This window comes from Arvicola amphibius, chromosome 5 (assembly GCF_903992535.2).
Source record: "Arvicola amphibius chromosome 5, mArvAmp1.2, whole genome shotgun sequence".
NCBI classification, from domain to species: Eukaryota; Metazoa; Chordata; class Mammalia; order Rodentia; family Cricetidae; genus Arvicola; species Arvicola amphibius.
In genome coordinates this window covers 116,256,782-116,269,182 of record NC_052051.1, presented here as the reverse complement: position 1 = coordinate 116,269,182, position 12,401 = coordinate 116,256,782, and the positions used below count along the sequence as shown (strand labels likewise).

The 12,401-nt window shown below is 45.0% G+C and overlaps 1 protein-coding gene across 4 annotated transcripts in view; it reads right to left on the bottom strand.

Annotated features, from left to right (window-relative positions):
- Arhgap26 (Rho GTPase activating protein 26) overlaps positions 1-12,401 on the bottom strand; it is a 394,170-nt gene that overhangs the window by 86,339 nt on the left and 295,430 nt on the right. For all 4 annotated transcript variants that reach the window (XM_038329860.2, XM_038329861.2, XM_038329863.2 and 1 more), the window contains exon 19: positions 4,580-4,718. In XM_038329860.2, the coding sequence (XP_038185788.1) occupies positions 4,580-4,718 (139 nt within the window). The remainder of the gene's footprint in view (positions 1-4,579; positions 4,719-12,401) is intronic.

The following is a 12,401-nucleotide window of genomic DNA, read 5'->3' as shown; positions in this document are numbered from 1 at the left end:
TCTTCCAGATTATGCTACTATAGTCTTCCCTAATCAAGTCATGTCTCCCAGGGTCTATCCCACAGATGGAACTGGAAATCTGGGTCATGAGTGATTCATGGTAGAGCTTTGAGGGATGGTGGCTGGGTAGAAATTTCCTACTTTGTTGCAGGTAACCCTGAGTGCATCCTCGAGTATAAATCTTATTTCCCCCATTTGAACAGTTAAAATTATGACATTATACAGAGGGACCAGCATGGAAAAAAAAAACACCCTTAATAAGTTACATATTCCTATACAGCAGGCATAAAGAGAGGATGGGATTTTACAGCGGAACTCTTGTCTACATTCAACATGAGGAAACTGTCTTCCCACAGCTCCGCTACAACTTACAGCTCTGCTTAGTCAGCTTTGTATCACAGACCTCTTCCTAGTCTTTTCCCAGATTGGAACCCTCATTTCCTTCAGTATCTTTCTCAAAATTCCCCTTCACAAGACACTCCTTGACCAGCTACAGACAACTCTGCTTGCTAGTCCCTCCCCTCGCCACGGTACCATCCAGCGGGTGTCTAAAGATCTGCATGTCTTGCTAAAATGACTTCTAAATTTTATCACTCCCTTTGCTCTTTTCCAGAGTTCTCGAGTGACAGCTATGTCCGTGTCATCCCCAGTTCTACTTCTACCACATCCTGCCTAAGCCTTCCCAAGGTCAGAGCAGGAGAAACTCTGGCTCCTCATCCTGCAAAGAGGCCACTGTCATCATAAATGCAGCCTCTGGTTTAGGAAAAATGGAAGCCAAAAGTCATGTGCAGGGGGCCTGGGTGAATTGGTCCACTCATGCAGAAGGAAAATAAAATGTATGTCTATGAGCTCCATCTAGCTCACGAGACACTTCCACCGGACACTTCTTTGAGTCACAAGTGAGGGTGCTAAGAACTATGAACGCTCAATGTGACTTTCAACTGTCCTCTCAAAACGAGGCTAATGGCAACACAGGGCTGTAAGTACTGGCAAAGATTTACCCCTAAGAGAAAGGAATGGGCTTCGATTTCTGTGGAGCAGTACCCTTGTAGTTTACGGAAAAAATAACTGGAACCTCAGAAGGAGTTTCCTGAGCTCCTAGGTATCTTCCTGCTAGCAATCTCATGGCAGACAGCATAGGGCCTGCCCAACACAATGTTGTCACGCTGCAGGCATTGCAGAGAAGAGACAGGAGCAAACGAGGCTCAACAAAGATCAGAAAGACAGACAGACAGAAGAGGAAATGAGCCTCCAAAAAGCAGGATTTGGTGGGTATGAAGACAGAGGAGAAGTGTACATGCCTGTGCATCCACGTTCACCACACCCAAGCTTTCAAACAGCGTATGTTTCGTGGGAGACGGGCCTGTTCAAGGTCAACAACAAATACCATTATTGTCAGAAAAGCAGTGAGCGTCCACTGCTAATAGCTCAGCTTAATTCTAGCCAAGTGAATAAATTAAAAGAAAAGGTTGGAGTTGGTCAAAACAGAGAGCCAGGTGTGTGGACATTCCACAGGTGGCCCACAGGCAATTCTGAGATGGAATGTGGAAGAATGTCTTTAACTTAGAAGCTAGGAATTTATTTTATACATAGTACAGAAAAATGTAATGAGCATATCAAATTTGTGTTTTCAGACTTTTGATATGCAAGAACTATGCAAAGAAGTGAGTTGCCTTAAGATCAATATAAAATGTGTTAAACGAGCCATATTCACAAATAATGTGGTTGTGGCTGAAACAGTAAAAGGAGGTTGTATAAATGATTACAATTTGGGAGGCATTGAGCTAGGTATGTGAAAAGGTTTTATTTGAAGGATGCCAGTCTATGGAAATATGCAATTTGCTTCCATAGATTGCTCATTTACCCTATAACTGTGCTTTCACTCCAAAGGGTGCCTTGAGAAAGCTTCCTGCATTTGTCCATAAACTGAACGAGAAGAGGGCTAAAGTGTGTGAAAAGATTACAGTGCACTGTCACCTACTGGTGACAGCAACATTCCATTTCCTGGCCCAATCCCCCTTGCACCACCCAGCCCCTAGCCCCTGCTAGGTGCTTCTCACACCAGCCTGGGCACTATTCTAATTTTGAAGAAGAAAATAGATGCTCAAAATGCACTTACTTTGATTACAAAATGCACATAGTTTTATATTAACATACACTGTCCAAACAAATGCACACAAAAACATAGATGTACACACACATGTGCAAATTTTGCTATTGAAATGTCTCTTGCAGAAGCTAGACCCTCTGCTAAAATTCAAGCAGGTAGAGACTGCAGTCCTGTTTCCTATCACTGGAAGGAAGCTGTATCACTTCATCGTCTGCACCCAGGACACGGCAGCTTGTTCTGCTGCTTAGACAGGTCTATTTTCACAGGTCCTTAACTGTCGGCCTCTGCCTCCTGTGACAAATGCTAATCTCGGGCCAAGATCTAATTGATTTTCTTCTCATCTCCCTCTTCTCCCCTGAATGCTGTAAATGTGCTTCAGGATGAGGTCCAAAGCTGCTGCTGCTCTAGGCTGACCACAAGCCCAGCACTACCCAAAGCCTGGGGAAATGACCGAAACAGTCTGCCCTGTCCCCGTCTGCACTGTACACTGTTTAGCAGGAAACCTTAGGTGACCGGGTGCTCCTGGAAATCTGAGAAGCACGTTACCCTGTAGCCTGATGCCTCATTCCCTCAGCAGATGGGGATGAGGTCAGCCCTGTTCCAAGTGTTCCCTGGTACACGCAGAGGAGCCCAAGTTCTGAGCGGACTATGGGGAGAACGACCCCCACCAGATGTTTAAGAAGAACACGGGCTACTGTTAGAAGGGAAGCCAATGCCAGGGCAGAGTCCAACATGTCTGTGTCCTAGAAACTCTTCTAGGAATAAATATGAAGGAAACGACCTGAGTAGAGAAGAACCAATTTAAATATAAGGATGGTAAATATAATGAAAGTTTTACGTATGAAAGCAAAGTGTTTGCCGCAACCCAAATGGTGCTAACTCCCAAGGTGTGATCTTACTGTGAGAATTCAAAGCGGCTTTCAATGCAGCAAGGTTTTGAGGGCAGAAAAGGTTTGAGTTTATGAATTATGGTAAAGAAGGTCTTTACTTTGCAATATAAAAGGGCATCAAAAGGAAAACAACACGAACGCAGATATGAATCCTTTCCTCCCTAAGGTAAAGTAGGTCCCTCCCCTTTCTGTGCCTTTGCTAGAGTTCATACAGATCTGTCTTTGTCGTCATCATCATCATCCCAAGTATATACTGAGAACATGCCAAGACGTCCTAGAACATCCGACACACTTTAATTTTCACAGCAGCCCTAAGCCGTGCAGAAGAGCTCTAGGCCTTGATCCCTACACTGCAAAAAGACTCTTGTTACAGAAACTCAAGTGTAGCTCTACATTGTAGAGCCAGTCCCTGACCTTAAACAGATCCTGGAAAACTACTGTCTCTAACATCAAGAATGGCAGGAGGAGGTCCTGAAATGTTAAGATATCAACAGTCATCCACGGTCTTCTGTGAAGGCAGAATTTCCACTGGGGCAAGTCAAAGCTTTTTGCCAGGACAGTGTTTGACTTCTCTTTATATACATTTCTCCATGAAACTAGCTGCAAACACTGAACTGATTTTCTCACTCAAGTTTGATTCGTTACAGATAAGGTCTCATTTTCATATCCCTACACCACGAAGGCACCATGTAAATGTCCGCTGCATGTTGGAACCAGTCTTAGTGTCTGTGTGTAGCAGCTTTATGCCAGATGCTGTACTGCATTAATTTTGTTAATCCTCAGGTCTTCCCTCTGGGGTGAGCACTATTGTGCCTGCTCTACAGATAAGCAAACTGAGGATGAAAGAGGTAAAAGTTTGGTCATGCAGTGAAGATAAGCAGTCTGATGGATGAACTGTTTATTTACTGTGTTGAGGCAGGCTCGTGCTACGTAGCTTTGGCTAGCCTGGAACTTGCTATGCAGACTGGGCTAGCCTCAGACCTGCAGCAATCCCCCCACCCCCCATTGCATCTGCCTTCTGCCTCCTGACTGCTAGGACACAAAAGTTGAAATATGACTGCATACTTTAGGGCCTTGATCACTAAAAGAACTCAGAAGTACTGAGATGAAAAGGTTTGGAACATTTATGGTGAGAGTTCTCTTCTACTTGGAATAGAGAGGAATTATTCTCTAATTCAGGAACTAACTCCAAATATTTTAAAGTGTCAACACAGAGAAGAGTAAGCAGAAGACTCTGTTTCCTACAGGCACAGCCTAGTCGAACACGTGACTCCCTCCAATAATAGTTCCAAACCGAGTCAGGGGAAGGAACTGCTTCTATGAGACCTGCCAACAAAGGAGGGACCTTGGGCGATGCCAGAGCCCAGCTCTTGCTGTGCAGCAGAGAGAGGAGGTTCAGCTTCTTGGCCAGAGACCCGTGCCTTTCTTTCTTAGCGGTGGAATCAGACAAGACACAACAAGACACAGAGTCTTCTGGATACCGAAGGCCAGAAGCACACAACAAGGATGTCCACAGCAAGCCATGGAGGCAGTAGGGATGTCTCCACATACCACCCTGCCCTGGGCCGCAGAGACTCACGTTTTTCTGTGGATGGCACGGCATGGAAGAGCGTCAGGGGTCTCTCGCTACAGGATGGGGGCTTGGAGTCACTGCTTTTCTTCCTGGAGAGGTGTAGCTGGGCGTTGGTGAGGGGCACGTCAGGCACGGTGTTGAATATCTGCATAGCAGGGTGACAAAAAGGTTATACGTTTCTGTGAGCTAGGAAGAAAGCACAGGCCTGAATCATGACCAGGAGCTTGGTGGTGAGTTAGAATCAGCAAGTAAAGATGAAAAAGGTCTCCAGCATTCAGAGGCCTCCACTGAGACACTTCTAGGAACCAGTATTGAGTACTTTCTCCAAGAACTGACACGAGAACTCACTTCCCCTTTCAGTCCCTTCTACCATAGTCTTTACGGATCTCCTCTGAGCTAAGCAAGGGGAATGGAAAACAACAGAGATCATCTAAACCGCTGTCTGCTGACAGGGAAGGTTTTTACTGCCTTTATCCAGAACCAATGAATCTAAATGCCCTTCCTTCCTTCATTTGCTCTCCTCCCCAGTTATTTACAACTGCTTCACAATTTTATCTCAGACCATAAAAAATATTAAAATAATGTTCACAAACTGACATAAAACAGGAAGCATTTCTCCTCCTCATCCACCATCCTCAGTGGAAACCACCTTCCCCTTTCAGCAGCTCTGTGTTATCTGTGAAGGTGTGCTTTACCTTATTTCAAAGAACAGAGGCGGCTGACCCTGATAACACAGGCACACATACACGCATGTATGCATATACAGATTTAGAAAATGTAGAAGTCTAAAAAAAACCCTCACAGTTCTATTATTTACAGATTATAACTTTTAGGAATTAGGTTTTGTGACTTTAAAAGGTTTTAAAAAATAATGTAGTTATTATTTAAGAATGTGTGTAGTCGTTACTTTTCTAACTGCTCTGACAAATTCCAGACAAGAAGCAACTTAAAGGAGTTTGGCTTGTGATATAGAGGTGTAGTCTACCCTAGTGTGGGTGTAAAGGAAGAGTCTATGGTAGTGTGGGTGTGAGGGGAGAGTCTATGGTAGTGAATGGTAGTGTGGGTGTGAGGGAAGAGTCTACCCTAGTGTGGATGTGAGGGGAGAGTCTATCCTAGTGGGTGTGAGGGCAGAGTCTGTGGTAATGTGGGTGTGAGGGGAGAGTCTATCCTAGTGTGGGTGTGAGGAGAGAGTCTATGGTAGTGTGGGTGTGAGGGGAGAGTCTATGGTAGTGTGGGTGTGAGGGGAGAGTCTATGGTAGTGTGGGTGTGAGGGGAGAGTCTATCCTAGTGTGGGTGTGAGGGGAGAGTCTATGGTAGTGTGGGTGTGAGGGGAGAGTCTATCCTAGTGTGGGTGTGAGGAGAGAGTCTATCCTAGTGTGGGTGTGAGGGGAGAGTCTATGGTAGTGTGGGTATGAGGAGAGAGTCTATGGTAGTGTGAATATGAGGGGAGAGTCTATCCTAGTGTGGGTGTGAGGGGAGAGTCTATGGTAGTGTGGGTGTGAGGGGAGAGTCTATCCTAGTGTGGGTATGAGGAGAGAGTCTATGGTAGTGTGAGTATGAGGGGAGAGTCTATCCTAGTGTGGGTGTGAGGGGAGAGTCTATCCTAGTGTGGGTGTGAGGGGAGAGTCTATCCTCGTGTGCGTATGAGGAGAGAGTCTATGGTAGTGTGAGTATGAGGGGAGAGTCTATCCTAGTGTGGGTGTGAGGGAAGGATGCAGTTATTATAGTTTAGAAGTCATATTAGTGGGAGTGTGCTTTAGAGATTTGCATTGGTTATGAACCTTGCTCTAATCTGTGAGTCTACCCCTAAATACATAACACTTTATTATACTCAAAAAGGGTGGGGGGTGCTGCAGGAAATCCTTCAGCCAGTAGCCTTTAAGTTACCCGCCCACTTGGGCGTGGCCTCCTACAACAGGGGTGGCTCACAGCCATGGCAACAGGAGCGTGAGGCAGCTGGCTCACATCTCAATGGATCAGAAATCTGAGAGACAAAGACTGGAGGAAATAGGCTTGCCTATTAATCCCAAAGTCTGCCCCAGGGACCACTTCTCCCAGCTATGTCCCACCACCCAACAGTTCCATGGACTCCTCAAAACAAGAGTTTCAAATGCAACATTGCACACTCAAATCACAGCAAGGTAAAAAAAAAAAAAAAGTGAGACAAAAATCTTCCCAACTCTTATGTGCCTTACTACAGAATGTCCTTATCTCTACATCCAGCACTTACATGGTGCTTGCCACGGAAGGAGCTGCCACTTACTGTAGTCCCTGGGGTGCTGGCCGCAGCACCCTGTGTTTCACAAGCAGTTCACCCAGTGCTCAGCAACTCTGCATAGCTGCTAATGTCCTGGCATTTTATAAAAAAACCAAAGCCTACGGAAATGTAGCTGTCACGTGGATAGATATGATTATGGAAGATAGCAAGGTAACACAGGGCCCTTTGTTGCTAGACTCCTCTGTGAACGTGTATGATAATAACACCCATTTGAACAATCAGCAGCTTATTTGAACACCCACTTTACAGAGGCACCCTGAGTGCGACAGTGAATGAAACGAATGTGTCCCCGATGGTCAGAGGACTTCCATTCCAGTAGCTGTGATTTACCAAGTGTTTGCCACCCCGGGCCAGGAGCTGAGAGCTTTGTGCGATTCTCATCTAATGCTAACCACATTTTCCACAGCTGAGGGTATATTCCTCACATAGTTTTGCATCCTGCTTATCTCATATAATATTATATGGCGCTATTCTCCCTGCCATAGAAAAATCTTCAAAGATGATTCATAAGGATTTCATAATCTCCTCAACTTTCCTGAGAGACTAAGATGGACTGACTCTTTTGGTGTCCTCCCTTACATGGTGATATCAGCCTCCTGGATGCCCTCTTTCCAGCAGTCACAAGTCACAAAAGGATGGCATCCCTTAACTTATGGCTCAGGGTATCCCATAATTGTTCTTCGTATGGCTCTCATCTTCGTGTGTTTTAAAGCAACTCCCAAAAGCTGATATGCAGAAAGCCAAGTCACAAGAATTATGAGAGCTTCAGCTGGAACAGCTGCTCTCCCTGGGTTGGCAGGCCTGTGGTCCTAATGATGCCAGCCAGCCGGTTGAGCCAGTCTCACTCCCAAACACAGCTGTCGGGAGGAAGGTAGCATTATTCTACGTTCCCTAGTAGAGTCAAACTTGAAACAAGATAAACTAAGTGGATGGATAGAGCTGAGATCAACTGAGACATGGGGTGGGAAATGGAGACTTAAAGGAAAAGAAAACTTCATCTCCAGGGAAGCCCTGACAATAGGCTGACTGATGCTATTCACTTCTGCAATCTCTTGGAGCCTTTGTAGTAGAAGAAAATGGAAAGACTGTGGCTACCACTGAGCCCAAGTATGCACCTCTAAGAAGCTTTCTTTTTGTTCCCCCAACCATGCAGAGCCTTGGCCACTCTGAGGTGACATCTCAATGAGCCACATCGCTGACAGTTTAAAAGTGGCTCCTAGATATGTGTGCTTATACCTCCTGAGCTCTGAGCTGGGCATCTCACATGACTCCTCCCTAAACCGCAGGTTAACTCAGCACAGGGCACAACATGACCATTTCACAAGAGCATCTCCTACCCTGCCCCTGACTCCCGTGAGGCCACATGGACCAGAAGTGAAGCCCTGGGGTTGCAGCAGCCAGCCATCCTCTCTAGCCAAACTTCTTTTAGAAACCACAGTCTCAGTCTCATGAGAATAGATAGATAGTTCTTTAACAAGTACTGGTGTCTCTTAGTACCCTTCTGCCTCTGGCCCAGAATACAGTACCTTTAGCAATCCCTTGAGAGCATCTAGAAATGAATCCATAGTTAAGGACAGGCCAGGTCCTATTGCCTGCCCATGACTTTGCCTCTGGCCTCCAGATACTGTCTTTCTTTCTAAGGAAGAGTGATCCATCCACTGTCCATTATAGTGCAAGGGGAAAGACAGCAGATGTGCACTTTAACTTCAGCTGACAACAACACTGAGAATGTCTATTCCTTCTAGAACTGTAGTAGAGATCAAGTTAGACACAGACAGATGTATGAAAAACCGCCCCACAAACACAGCAGGAAGTGACATGGGAGCACATGAAGGAGGATCTCTCCCTCCTCATCTATTATTTCCTCTAAAAGTTAACTGAACAGATTGGGACAGTTCTATAAGGGAATTGTCACCATGGTAGGCACAACAGCCCCAAAGGCCAGTTCTCCAGGTCTGATTAGGAGGCAGGGACAGGCTTCTGAAGAACTCTGTCAGGTCGTTCTTGGGATCAGATGCAATACTTTGTGCAAAGAGCACACTGCAAGACATAAAGTGCCAGATACAGGCTGCACACGGCCTGGCTGCAAGAGCTTTCCTAAATGTGAGGCACCTTTGTAAGGGAAGCCACCTTGATGCAGACATTCAATAGGAAGTTGAGGTTGCCATGGCACTATAGGACCAATCTACATACTCAGGAGCTTCAGGCAGAAGGATGGATGGCTCCAAGTTCCAGTCAAGGCTGGGCTACACAGTGAGTTCAAGGCCTAGGACACATAGCAGGAATGTGGGAATTACTATCCACATGACTGTTGCTCATGTAACTCAGAAATTCCCACACATGCAAGCGGATTTTCCAGCCACCTCTGACGGTGCCAAGCTTTGTCTGTGCTCAGAATTTAAGCTGGAATCTTATGCGTCTGAATTACACAGCTCTGTTGGTTACTCCAGTTCTACTGCACAAACGAAGGTCTCTTTGGGTTGCGAAGACTGTCACACAACGGACCCTGTAGTCTACAAGCTTTAACTCATATAATCTACAAGCTCTACCGTGCGGCAGGAACAATGTACTCATTTCACAGAGACTTTCCAAATTAACACAAAGACGCGAGTTTTCCTTTGTGCCCCAAGTGTCGTGTTCAGGCGGTCTCACTTAACGAACTAATTCCAACTTAATCAGGAATGCCTTACACATAAAAGGCAGGAAGACTGTGACCCTGCTGGGAGTCCGTGGAGAAGAAGATTGCAAAATAAAAATACAACTGCGGGGAACCTTTCCAAGGATCCCCAATTCCAAGGTCCCTGTGAGTGGAATTAACACAGCCATAAACACCAGGCTGCTTCTCCTCAAACCAGGCAGCAGAGGGTCAGCGCCGGCCTCTGTCGTCGGCTAGTCTAGGGTAAGCACTAAGTATTGGCGGACACTCATACACCACTGCCAAACCTTACCATCCACAATAGCTACCCTACTGCCATATCATCATATCAAATATAAAAGTAATTTGAAGGACTGAGATGGGGGAAAAGCAAACAAGGTCTGAAGCTAGACAGCCCTGAGTTCAAATCCTGGCTTTTCCACCTATTAGCTGTATTATTTTCTCTGGCAAGGTCTTTAGCTCCTCTGAGCCTGTTTCCTTTATAAATGTGATCACACTACACCTCAGGTAAAGGACATAAAATTTGTAACATTACGCTGGTAAAGCACAGGCAGGAAGCGTGGTAGTATAAATGACAACTAAAATTCACTGCTTATCATGTAATATTCATATACCTAGTTATAGGTATATGAATTAAAGGCATGTATTATTTCCTTCACAACAACCCTATAAGGGAAAGGCAGTGATTGCCATCTTGTAAATGAGGAAATTGAGAATCGCTAAAATTAACTGATGTGTTCACGATCACACAGCTGGCTAGACAAGGACCTAGATAGCCTGCCTGACTGAGGGGGCTTAGCTAACTGTGTCTTGTGTGTGATTGAGAAACAAATGTCAAAACATAAAGATCACAAGTTTTGTGGACCAAAAGATCAGATTTCAGGCGTTTGTTAGGTCTTGAGCAAATTATGTAAGCTTCCTATAGCTAAACATCCCATTCACAACAAGGCCCAGGACCTTGCTGAGGGCTCAGGCACCTGGTGGTTTGGCCTTGGCTGTCAAAGACACTCCCGTATTCAGTAGAAAAAAGAGACACATCGAGTTTAAGATGGAAATAAGTGGATAATGAAAAGGAATTATTTGCAGTTAAGACACAATAATTCAATTTGTAAGTGTAAATTTAATTACATTCTTTGCAAAATATCAGCATTAGCTACCTGAAGCAATGTTAGTATCTGATGTTCTTTATTGCCTTACGCTACCTACAGAGTTTAGGGGGTCTGGCTCCTTTCTGGCCCATCGTGATGCTGCGAAGCCCTAACACTTGTTGTGGAATTTGTTCTTAACTGTGTTGCACATACATCTTTACACCTTTTCTAATCCCAGCTGTCCCATGCCCCACAATTTAAAAGGATTAGGAGTCTCTCTATAAAGTGTGCCCTGTACTCTTTATTATGCGCCGTGATGTTTATAGGAGGAAAATGAGGTCATGAGGAAGAGCTTCTGAGTCTACAGCTGCAAAGGAGCTGGGAGGACAATAAATCACACCCAATGCAAACAGCAGGTTAGTTAAGAACTGAGACTGAGAACTGTTCTTGAGACACAAATCCCTCAGGGTCTTAGGTCACTGGGATCTAGCTGAGGGAGGGAAGGCCTCAGCTACTCTGCTCACTGGATCTGTGAGGCACCCTGCATAGGGCAAGCTTGTGAGTCAGGCAGGCCACCTCAGGGCTTGTCATTAACTGTGAAGAAGCCAAATTCAGAGGCTGTAGCTACAGAGAGGTTTGTTTAAAAAGACAGCTGGAAATCCCAGACTCTGTTGCTATCAGAGTTTTAGCAGCGATCAACAGTTTGGAAAGTAGTTTGGGGGCTTTTACTTAAAACCTCTCGAAAGGAACCAATTTTCTTTAGTAACTAAAAACACACATAAGGGAACACGAGGCAGGGGCAGTGCTGTGATTTTCCCTATCTCCACAAAGTGCCTATTTCCTGCTGTCTCTGCTGATAGAGAGGAACTATACACAAAGCCACATCAAATTATAGTCCCATTGGATGGGGTATTGAAGGAGCTTCCCAATACAAAGGACTACTAGCTTACCTAGAGTTAAATAGGGTAATTATGCACTCAGATTGATAAACTTACTACATTAAGAAAGAGCATCCTACACAGCACTTGGGAGAAGGGAAATGTTCTGAGAGAGAGCAGAAGCGCTGCATCCCACCGCCCAAGTCCATCTGTCTTGCTTCCTCGGGGTTACAAAGACAGGACCAAAGGAACAGAAAGATGGCTTCAGTGAATCCAGGCACACATTATCATTATTAGTGTCAATTTTGCATATCAACAAATGTGAAATACTAAGAAAATAAAAAGCAAATGGCAAACACCTGCCAGTTGCAGATTTATCAACTGCATATTGATTAATATAAATTGTGTGTGCAGTCAAACAGTAGTGCAATTAATGGGGTGCCATCAACATTTTTTTTTTTTTTTGCAAAGGCAAATGAAAGCAAGATTTGAGTTCCAAATGGACTCGAATCTCACTAACTGCATGGAGGATGACTTATTTCATTGGAAATGAGGGCTGCACAGAGCTAGAGTTCTTAGCTTCGGGATTCAGTAAGGTCACTGATGATTGTTAGCTTATCTCTTTAGCACATGAGATTAAGAGTTAACAGTTGTTGAAAAGGATATATTTCTGAGAGCTAACAGTTTAAAGATCTCCTCTCTTATCTCCCCTAAAGCCCACTGATGGACTGCAAGGAAACTCTCACAATGTACAGACACTAATAGGTCCGGAGGGCGAAGAGGACACAGCACACCACCCGCAGGCGTGAGTACACAGAAGTCCTGCCTTTCCTCCAGAAACCTTTGCCAAAAGGGATGCCATACACTGCCACAAAGCCTGAGGCATGAGCCTCACTAATATGTGCTGGACCTTTAGAGTGTAACAGAC